The sequence below is a fragment of the Thamnophis elegans genome, chromosome 15 (assembly GCF_009769535.1).
Source record: "Thamnophis elegans isolate rThaEle1 chromosome 15, rThaEle1.pri, whole genome shotgun sequence".
Classification (NCBI taxonomy): domain Eukaryota; kingdom Metazoa; phylum Chordata; class Lepidosauria; order Squamata; family Colubridae; genus Thamnophis; species Thamnophis elegans.
In genome coordinates, this window is record NC_045555.1 from 6,105,904 (window position 1) to 6,117,568 (window position 11,665).

Below are 11,665 nucleotides of genomic sequence, written 5' to 3' on the forward strand. Positions count from 1 at the left end.
TGCCAATTGCATGCATGTGTAACACAATGCTGTGACCCTTCTCCCTCATAGCAACCCTCTTCTCTCCTCTCCTCTTTCTCTCTCTCTCTCTCTAACAAACCCCATGACATCTCTTTCAGATTGTGCATAGGTAACACAACAACTGACCTCTCTTGGACAGTACCCACAGAGTACTACATTGCACCTGCTCTCTTAGACTATGCAAAGAGAACACAACATTGTGTCTTTTCTTTCGCACAGCAACCCTGTCTCTTTATCCATCTCTAGGTATATATATCACAAACCTGTCTCGGACTGCAATCCCCTGAGGGTAACAACACCGTGTGTCGGATTTTGCACAGGCAACACACTTGTCCTCCTTGGTCTTCTCTCCCACACTGTGCATATGTAACAAAACACTGAGCATTCTCTCTCTGATGGTGCAGATAAGAGACACCTCTTCTCCTAGAAGGGCAATTCTGTGTAGAGAACACAACCTGGAGACTTCTCTCTCTCTTCCTCACCCTATCCATCCATCCATGTAAATATCACACATTTGGGTGAAATTCCTCAGATGGCAACCCTATGGATATAACTATCTTGCAGTTATTCCTTCAGATTGCAATCCCGTGCAGAGAAAACACTGTCCACCTATCCTTCCATCATATCTATCCCATCCATACATCCCCACTTTTCTCTTCATGTAAGTACTCGCTATGTAAATACTGCACACTTTGGTGCTTCTCTTTCAGATTTCAATCCTGTGCAGACAGAACCCAGCCTACCCAACCAGTCACCCATCCATCTACCCATTCCACCCATTCTTTCCATTCACCCATTTCCTTCCATCCATCCATCCATCCAGTCTCTCCATCTATTCCTTCCTTCCATTCATCTATCCATTCCACCCATTTCTCCCATCCAGCCATCCACACACCCATTCCATCCATCTATTCCATCCCATCCATCCATCCACCCATTTCATCCATCTATCTATTCCCACACTTCCTTCCACCTATTGCTTCCTTCCTTCCCTCCCACCAACCCATTCTATCCATCTATTCCTTCCATTCATCCATCTATTCATTCCACACATTTTTCCATCCCACCCACCCATCCATTCTATCCATCTATTCCTTCCTTCCACCCACCCATTCCATCCCATCCATCCCACACATTCCTCCCATCCATTCTATCCATCTGTTCCTTCCTTCCTTCCTTCCACCCATTCCATCCCTCTATTCCAATCATTTCACCCATTCCTTCCTTCCATCCATCTATTCATTCCACCTACCTACCTACCTATCTCATCCAATCTTTCCATCCATCCCACACATTCCTTCCATCCATTCTATCCATCTATTCCTTCCTTCCTTCCTTCCACCCATTCCATCCCTCTATTCCAATCATTCCACCCATTCCTTCCTTCCATCCATCTATTCATTTTATCTATCTATCTATCTATCTATCTATCCACCCCATCCATTCTATCCATCCATCCATTCCATCCATTCCTTCCATCCATCCCATCTATCCATTCCATTCATTCCATCCAACCATTATTCCTTTCTTCCACCCATCCACCCATTCCATCCATCTATTCCAATCATTCCACCCACCCATTCCATCCACCCATCTATCTATTCCATCCCATCCATTCCTTCCATTCATCCCACCCATCCATTCTATCTATCTATTCCACTCATTCCTTCCATCCAGGCCACTTTTCTCTCCCCCTCCCCCACCCGCAACTCCCACCCCCACCCTTGGGTGCATCTCCTTAGGGGTGGAGGGGAGGGCGCAACCCTGCGCTTACAGCAGCCCTGCACCCCCCACCCCACCCCACCCACCCCTCTCTCTCAGATGGACCACCCACCCTGTCTGTGCAGGGAGAGAAACAGACCCAACCTGACGACCTGCAGACCACCCTCTTTCCCCCCCCCCCACCTCTGCACCTGTCCACCCTCTCCCCCCACATCCCGCACCTGGGCGTTCTCCCTACAGCCCCCCCCCCTCTAGGCGCTATACACCACTCCCCCCCCCACCCGCAGTGTTTGCCTTGCAGCCCCCTCCCCTCTACCCTCCCCCTCCCCCTGAGGGTCCGGGGAGAACCCTCCCCCATAGTCGGGCGAGGCCGCGTCTCGTGACAGCCGCCCCCTCCCTCCAAGACCCCGTCAGAGGAGGCCTCAGGCCGCCCCCCCCCACCCCACCCCACCCTTCGCCTCACCTCGGGCACCGCGGAGGCCGCCGCAGAGCACGCCGCCAGGAGGCAGGCCGGGGCCAGCAGCCGCATCTTCGGCGCCTCCAAGGGGCCCTACGGCGCCCCCGGGCCGACCGCTCACGCCGGGGTAGCGGGACAAAAACGAGCGAGCGGGAGAGAGCGAGGCAGACGGACGGGCGGGCGACCCCCTTTGCTCCGGCGGCCTCCTCCTCCTCCTCCCCCGCCGCCGGCGACGAACTAAGATGGCGGCGCTAGGCGCTCGCCTCTCCTCCCGCACCCGTTGCTAGGCGAGGGAGGGAGGGACCAACGGGGAGCGCCGGGAGGGGGACGAGGGGCGTACCATTTGCACCAGGGAAGCGGGGGGAAGGAAGGAAAAGAGGATGGATGAAGCCGCTTCGCTGGAGAGATGGCAATAATAATAACAACACTAACAATGATACTTGGTTGATACCTAGGACGCTGGCAGCAACCCATATCAACCATTCTTGTTTTAACAACAACAACAACAACAACAACAATAATAATATAATAATAATAATCCTCTGATGATGCCAAATGCAGACTTTGCAAAGAAGCTGATGAAACTGTTGATCACATACTCAGCTGCTGTAAAAAAATCGCGCAGACTGATTATAAATTGCGGCACAATTCAGTAGCACAAATGATCCATTGGAATTTGTGCAAAAATTATAATATTAAAACAGCAACGAACTGGTGGGAACATAAGCCTGAAAAAGTCCCCGAAAATCAGATGGTCAAGATCTTGTGGGATTTCCGTATACAAACGGACAAAATACTGGCGCATAATACACTAGACATCACACTCGTTGAGAAAAATAAGGTTACAATCATAGACATCGCAATACCAGGTGATAGCAGGATTGACGAGAAGGAATTTGAAAAAATCACGAAATACCAGGACTTAAAAATTGAAATTCAACGATTATAGCACAAACCAGCAGTGGTAATTCCAGTAGTAATTGGCACACTGGGTGCTATTCCAAAAGCACTGGAATTATATTTAAAACAGTTAAAAATTGACAAAATCACCATCAATCAAATGCAAAAAGCCACACTGCTTGGATCTGCACGCATATTACGAAAATACGTTATGACGTCCTAGGCCCCTGGGTGGGGCCCGACTAGTAATCAGTGCCAAATCCGGCGAAACAACTGGCCGCTGTGATACAATTCTGTTGTTGCAAATAATAATAATAATAATTTTGATTCAGTTCCCCACAGTTGGATCAAGAAATGCCTGTAAATCTTTGGCATCAGCAGCAACATACAAAAATGCATGGAAACTTCAATGAACCTCTGGAAAACGAAGCTTATAGCTAACGAAGAAGAACTGGGTGAAGTTGAAATTAAACGAGGCATTTTCCAGGGCGATTCCCTTTCGCCCCTATTTTTTATACTCTCAATGCTACCACTGACAATCATTTTGAAGAAGATGAACTGTGGATACGAACTTGCAAAGAAAGGACTGAAAATTTCGCACTTGGTGTACATGGATGATTTGAAGCTGTTTGGTAAAACAAAAGTTGAACTGAATTTATTAATTGAAAGCACAAAAGAATTTAGCCAAGACATTGGTATGCAGTTTGGAATTGACAAATGTGCAACAATGGCAGCCAAAGCAGGCAAGGTCATAGAAGATGATGGAATAGAACTTGAGAATGAAGAAATGATAAAGGCAGTAAAACCAGAAGAAGGCTACAAGTATTTGGGGATTTTAGAGACCTCTGACTTAATGCATAATAAAGTCAAGGAATTAACTCCAGCCGAGTACATTCGACAAATTCGCAAGATATTAAAGTCCAAATTGAATAGAGGAAACATCATAAAAGCCATAAATACTTGGTCTATATCTGTGATTCGATAATCTGCATGAATAATTGACTGGACCCAGTTGGAGTTGGACAATTTGGACAGAAAAACAAGGAAGCTTATGACAATGAATCATGCTTTGCACCCTAAAAGTGATGTTGACCGATTATATCTACCAAGAGCAGAGGGTGGTCGAGGACTCCTACAAGTAAAACAGACTGTGGAAGAAAAACACAGCTTGAATTATTACATCCAGAAAAGTGAAGAACCAATGATTAAGGAAATAAATAAAGGAGGCCTTTTAAAGACAACTAAGTCAAAAGCTGAATATAAGAAAGAAGTAATTGAGAAGCGAGCTGAAAATTGGAAAAACAAAGCTATGCATAGCCAATACTTGAAAAGTATTGAAGGCAAAGCTGACCAAAAGCTAGATCACGTGAAGGGTTAATACCACTTTATAAGGCCTTGGTGAGGCCACACTTGGGATACGGCGTCCAGTTTTGGTTGCCACGATGTAAAAAAATATTTAGACTCTAGAAAGAGTGCAGAGAAGAGCAACAAAGAGGATTAGGAGACTGGAGGCTTAGATATAGGAAGAACGGTTGCAGGAATTGGGTATGGCTAGTTTAATAAAAGAAGGACTAGGGGACAGGATAGCAGTGTTCCAATATCTCAGAGGCTGCCCCAAAGAAGAGTTTAGAGTTTTATTTCATTTGTATGCCGCCCTTTTCCCTAAGGGGACTCAGGGCGGCTCACAACTCAAACAAGGGAAGGGGGATACAGACAGTTTAACAACAACACAAAACAATACATAGTTAAAAAGCACAACAATCATACCATTCGAGATAGGGGCAACGATTCTTTAGCCCCAGGCCTGGGAGGGAGTCAAGCTATTCTCCAAGGCACCTGAGGGTAGAACAAGAAGCAAAATGGGTGGAAACTAATCAAGGAGAAAAGCAACTTTTAACTTCTCTTTTAACTTGTCTTGTCTTCTACTTTTTAAACTTTTTAGTATTCCTTTTATTGTTTTTATGTAAGCCGCCCGGAGTCCTTCGGGATTGAGCGGCATATAAATTTATTCAACTCGAACTCGAAATTTAGAACTAAAGAGAAATTCTCTGACAGTGAGGATAATTAATAAGTGGAACAACTTGCCTCCAGAAGTTGTGAATGCTCCAACACTGGACGTTTTTAAGATGTTGGATAACGCTTTGTCTGAAGTGGTGTAGGATTTCCTATCTAGGCAGGGGGTTGGACTAGGAGACCTCCAAGGTCCCTTCCAACTCTGCTATTCTATTCTATTCTTTTTTTTTTCTTTTTTCTTTTAACCCCTGAGGTCAAATGCCGAAATAAATGACAAATAACAAGTAGGTGGAATTTGCAATTGGGGCAAATTCTCCAGGATTTGGTCAAGGTGGAGGCGAGACACAAAGAACAATACACAAAGAGTAGGCGGGAGGGAAAGAATGTTAAATGTTCGGGTTTGAAATCCGGGGAGATAACAGGCAGTGCTCCAAAACTTCCTGGGTTCTTGACATGTTTGCGGTGACTGACTGTCTGTGGTCCTTTCTTTAGTGACGGCATAAGAGACGGCCGATCGGAATGCCTGTGGCTAAACGAAGCGGCCGTTAAGTGAGTTGTGTCTGATTTTATAACCAGGGTTGTTAAGCAAATCACCAATGTGAATTGTCTTTCGGTGCTTCTGACAAAACTCAAGTGTTTCCCAAGCATTAAAAATTTGCAACCTGGGTCGTTCACCAGAACCAGAAGTTTAATCTTCCAAGCTTTCAGATTGACACTGGAGCCAGTCCTCGGGAAATGTTAACTTTTAGTACATTCTGCTAAAGAGAAGATCCCTGGGATAGATTCCAGCACGACTCCGAAAGCTTGGAAGACTGAGGCTGCTCTGACTTAGGCTTCCCCAAAAAGCACGAAGCAAATTCCTGGTCCCGATAAAACCCCTTTTATTAAATGAATGTGAATTCCTCTCCTTTGCCTTCAGCCAAGGGCTGGCAAACAGTCTTTCAAAGGTGCATTTATGACCACAAACCTTATCTAGCTTGGAAAGCTGCCATGTCAATATTTTCCCAAATGTAGTACTGTGCACAGAGTCTCTGAGATTCAGGGACAGATCTCCACACTCCTGAAATGAATGAACGAACGAACCAGGGGTGGGTTTCAACCGGTTCGTGGCGGTCCATGTGAACCGGTTGGTCGGCGAACCCGGAAGTAAGTAACTTCCGGGAACAGCGACTGGCCCACCCGCCTGCCCGCACTCCTTACCCGGTTTTGACGAGTTCTGCGCTTCCGCGCATGTGCAGGACGCATACAGCGCCTGCGCGATCCTCCAGGAGCAGCTGGAGCATCGCACAGATGCTAGTACGCATGCGTGCGCCGCGCGCGTGCTCGAGGACGCCGCTGGCCCTGTTCCAACAGAACCGGTTGGAACGGGGCGAGAAACCCACCCCTGGAACGAACGAATAAATTGTTTCTTGTAAAAGCCCACTCCCCTTTCACTCCTTTTATTTCCTATGGGAGGGGCCATTCACTGTCCATTTGTGGCTTTACTCCCAAGTTGATCCTGATTTCTGAGCTGTTCTTTTCTTCTGGCAGCTCTGCGCATGCGCACACTGGGAACAGGCTCCTGCTGTTCCTCTGCCTGACTGCTGCTTAGCTCCAAAGGCAGCTGATAACTGCCAGATGGCCTTGGCCCCCTCTCTGCCTCCGACACAGAGCCTTCATCCGAGCCTTCCCTAGCCTCCAGCACTGGCCCATGTTCCTCCCCAACCTCCTCAGTCTCCGAATCTACTACCAGCTCTGCTGGCTGCTGGCGGGCCACAACAGAAGTTTAGTTTAGTTTAGTTTATTAGTTTTGTATGCCACCCACTCCCGAAGGACTCCGGGCGGCTTACAATAAAAAGGGGAAGGGGGATAAATAAGACAATACAAAATTTAAAATACAACAACATTCACAATTAAAGTGGGGCTGGATACTTCAACAGCCCCAGGCCTGCCGGAACAGCCAGGACTTAGTAGCTTTACGGAAGGCCGTGAGGGTAGTAAGGGTCCGGATCTCAACGGGGAGGTCGTTCCAGAGGGCCAGAGCTGCAACAGAGAAGGCTCTCCCCCGGGGAGTCGCCAGCCCGCATTGGCTGGCAGATGGAATCCGGAGAAGGCCTAGTCTGTGCGATCGAATCGGTCTTTGGGAGGTAATTGGCAGGAGGCGGTCTCTCAGGTGACCAGGTCCAATGCCATGCAGGGCTTTAAAAGTAACGACTAGCACCTTGAAGCGTGTCCGGAGACCAATGGGCAGACAGTGCAGCTCGTGGAGGATAGGTGTAACGTGGGTGTACCTAGGTGCACCCACAATCGCTCGCGCGGCTGCATTCTGGACTAACTGAAGTCTTTGAACGCTCTTCAAGGGCAAGAAATATTGGACACCGGTGATTCACATTGTAAAATGCCTTGATTATTTCTCATGTTTTTCGATTGTCCTTCAGAGAATAATAAAATTTGAAAGCCTTCCTATCCTAGTACGCAGTTCAAGTCTTTCTGAATATCTTCTGAAGCTGCCCCGTCCCCCACCTCTGTCTATTTTGTGTCTGCAGGTTTTGTTTTTGTGTGTGTGTATAAAATAACATTAACCCTTAAAGCCACTTAGCATTTTTTTTCCTTGCGAAGCTGAGCCCATCAAAAGCCAAGGGGGAAAAAAAAGGCGTTGGATTGCATAAAAAGGTAATCATATTAATAATGGAAGAATCTGCAGCCTTGCCAGTAGCAGCTTTTCAATAGTGGGGGGGGGGCTTTAAGGAAGTCCAACCCAGGAAGACGATTGGGGCTAAATTAGGGTAGACCCCCATCCCATCCAGCAGATGAATTGGGCAAAGGAGCTGCTGCCACAATTGGGGGTTTTGCAGGATTTTTTGATGGCTTCCCACCCCATCCCACCGGAAGGCAGACTCAGAATCCGTCGGCTGCCTTTTGCAAAATCGGAAAAGACACAAGACAGAATACGCTTAGGAAGCCTCTGGGGTGTTATTGTTTCCAGCTTGAGTTTTATTTTTAAATCGGTCACGTGGGCCTGCTTTGCGCCAAGGGGAGGGCGATGTCCCCCCAGGCTGGGCTGTTTTTAACATGAAGAGGGAGGGGGGGAATCGATGGGATTGATCATTTCCTGTGGACGGCCTTTCCAAAACTTGCATCTCTTTGCCTCCAGGGAAAAAAAATCCCTTTTGTTAAGAGAGAGAGAGAGAAAAGTTTATGACCAGACAGGGGCAGTGGGGAGAGTGGGTGGATCATTTTGGGGGCACCCTTGGGCATGCTGTCCTGGATGAAGTGGGGATGGACGGCAGATAATATTGGTTAAATAAAGGCGTGGCAACCTCTTTGGGGCAGCCCATGTGAGACATTTTATATCCAAATATATATTTATTATCTATATTGTTTCCATCGTCCCTTAAAATATTAACATCTAGCCGATAACCGGGCGTTGCCCGGGGTATTTATTTATAGGGGGAAAATCAGTGGTGTGTTCCTAACTGGTTTACTACCGTTTTGCTCGTTCTTGTGCGCGAGCATGCACAGAAGTGTCCGTGTGGGTGGGTGGAGCCTCCTCCCCCCCCCCCCTGCCACTACCACAACCCACCTCTGGGGAAAATGTCCATACCAAACGTAATTCCTAATGTTGGATTTTCCCCCTTACCAGAGGGAGCCCCCTTGTGGAGTACTGTGAAACCGTTACCATGGCAACTCCACTGTCCTGCACAGTAGAAGCCGTTTTAAGGCACAACAGGCTGTATCTTAACAGAACACACACCCTAAGGGGTGTTAGGGGCATCTTACCCGCACAGTATTTGTTTCCAGAGACTAAAGTCATCTGTGTACCATGTTTGGTTGGAATTGCTCTGGGCTCTCCAGAGTTATGCTGGAACATAGACACACACACATAGCCATAGATAGATAGATAGATAGATATAGATAGATAGATAGATAGATAGATAGATAGATAGATAGATAGATAGAATAAGACAGATATAGATAGATGGTCTAAAATCCATGTCTCCAAGTTAATCAAATTACAGACTTCCTCAAACCACAAAATGTTACCCAGACCTAATCCACATATCAGATGATAAGGTCTGCAAATGCTAATAGACTTAATTAAGTCTCTTAGCTGAACTGTATGTTTACAAAAATACACACACCCATGCACCTCAGCACGTAGATACTTCCACACCCCAGAAAGTTTCCCTCTATACAAGTTTGCCACTGTACCCCATTTCTCTCCAGCTGCCCCTAAAACCAAACTGTTTTGCTTTTAGGAATAAATATTTCTCTTTTTTTTTCAAATTTAACTCATTTTTATTTATTTGTGTGCAACCCCCGGCTTCAGTTAGAACCCCAAATTATTCTTCCAACACAGGCCTTCGGAAAACCCAGGTGTGTTTACAAAAGGATAAGCCACCGGGGAAACAAAGTCAGCCTTTCGGGGTGTGGGTGTTGAAGGACAGCCACTGGGAATCTTCTCTCTTGCTCTGCAGTGGTATATTGCTCTTGGACATGGAAGCTCCTGTTGGAAAAAATGTCCTTCTGGGTTCTGCTCCAAGTGGGGAAAAAGACACTGGAGACATGGAGGCTGCTTGGAAAGATGGTTTTAATGGTGGACAGGACCACATGGCTTGAGTCCTGAACAGAAAAGGCGATCACATGCTTCAATGTTGGTGGAGAAGAGAAGGAAGGGAGGAAGAGGCCCTCTTTGGCCTTTGAGCTTTTATTCTGATTGGTTGTCAGACTCCCATGGGCCCATGCAGGAGCAACTCTCTAGGCTGCGTTTTGAATCCAGGTTTGGTTGAGTTCTCAGATGCCATGTGGCGAGAATTTATCATGCCTTAATCCCATTACTCTGGAGCTGAAGGGGAGAACTCTTTATTATGTAAAGTGGACTAGCTCAGGCTTTAATGGCTCATTGACAAAGGGGGTGGGTAGGAAGCTGCAGGCAGCTATTCTGTCTTTTAAAACATGTTCCTTCCTTTTCACATCCAGAGAAATATTCTACCTTTTCAATATTTCCTAGGATAATTTCATTTTTTCTGGGAGAGGGCTGAGTGATAACTTCCTACATTCCCTTTCACCATGTTGGTTCTGAATTGTTGGGTGACTGTTGTGGCCCAGCAGGAGCCGTTGGAGCTGCCACCAAACTCTGACAGCGAGGGGTCCTATGAGTCGGCTCTGGAGGATATGGAGGACCCTGGACAGGGTTCCGAGCAGGGCGCAGAGCAGGGCGCAGAGAGGCTGGTTGGCCACCAGGAGGCGCCTGAGTCTTGGACCAGTGAGGAGGCGACAAGGGAGAGTGAGCCTGAGTCCAGCAGTGAGTTGTTCCTGGATGCATGCCATCGAAGAGCTACTAGGCGTCAGGAACAGTTGCCCAGTTACAGGAGGTAATTGCACTCAGCTGGTGGTCATTAGGCTCCTCTCCAGACTATAAAACGACTGCTTGTGCACACGCCCCTCTTTGCAGACATCAACGCAGGATTGAATGTCGGAGGACATTACTGTGAGCTTGGCAAGCTGGTTTGCTGCCAAGCCTTATCTGTGGTTATTGCTGCCCACGCTTCTCTGTGCCGGTTTGCTGCCAAGGACCTGTCTGTATGTTAAATAAATGCCATAACTTCTCTTTGACTCGGAGTGTGCTTGGTGTGGAACGAGGGGGGGGGGGTCAGAACAGGCCACCTTCAAAATGGGAAGTTTACATAGGCCAGAAGTTAAAGCAGCGAGCTTGCTCAGCTTCCTTGGCTTCTCCATCACACAGGATCTCGCAAATAGCAATAGCAGTTAGACTTATATACTGCTTCATAGGGCTTTCAGCCCTCTCTAAGCGGTTTACAGAGTCAGCATATTGCCCCCACAGTCTGGGTCCTCATTTTACCCACCTCGGAAGGATGGAAGGCTGAGTCAGCCTTGAGCCGGTGAGATTTGAACCGCTTGAACTGCAAATAACAGTCAGCTGAAGTGGCCTGCAGTACTGCACCCTAACCACTGCGCCACCTCGGCTCGATACAAATACGAGCAGTATTCCAGCAGTATTCCAGTATTTGAACGGCTGCCACAAAGAAGAGGGGGTCAACTTACCTTCCAAACACCAGAAGCAGGGGGTGAGTTCATACCAGCGTTACTGCCGGTGTGTTCGGTGTGCAAAACCTTTTGCATGTGTAAAAGCGAAACATGCGCTCCACACGCATGTGCATTTACACCTAAAAGGCCTGCACATACGCTGAGCGTAAGAAAACAGGGAAAAATTACATTTCTGCAATGGAGAATGTAAGAAACAAAAAAAGATGGCGCCAACAATAGAACCAGTTCAGTTGTGTGGGCAGCCGAGTTGTTATTACTTACTTGGCTGAACCAGTCCGAACTAGTAGGAACCCACCTCTGGCCAGAACAGAACAAGAAACAACGGATGGAAACTAATCGAGAGAAGCAACTTAGAACTAAGGAGAAATTTCCTACCATGGGGACAGCTTACCTCCAGAAGTTGTGAGTGTTTTATCACTGGAGGTTTTTAAGAAGAGACAGAACTGGCATTTGTCCGGAATTCCGTAGGGTCTCCTGCTTGAGCAGAGGGTTGGACTAGAAGAC

At 47.3% G+C, this 11,665-nt stretch overlaps 1 protein-coding gene across 1 annotated transcript in view; it reads right to left on the bottom strand.

The window, feature by feature from the left end:
* The window catches only part of CLSTN1 (calsyntenin 1), a 59,210-nt gene extending 47,974 nt beyond the window's left edge, over positions 1–11,236 (bottom strand). The window contains exons 1-2 of the mRNA XM_032232200.1: positions 11,159–11,236; positions 2,207–2,483 (exon numbers count right to left, since the gene is read on the bottom strand). Of these exons, the coding sequence (XP_032088091.1) occupies positions 2,207–2,483; positions 11,159–11,236 (355 nt within the window). The remainder of the gene's footprint in view (positions 1–2,206; positions 2,484–11,158) is intronic.
* Positions 11,237–11,665: the final 429 nt, after the last annotated feature.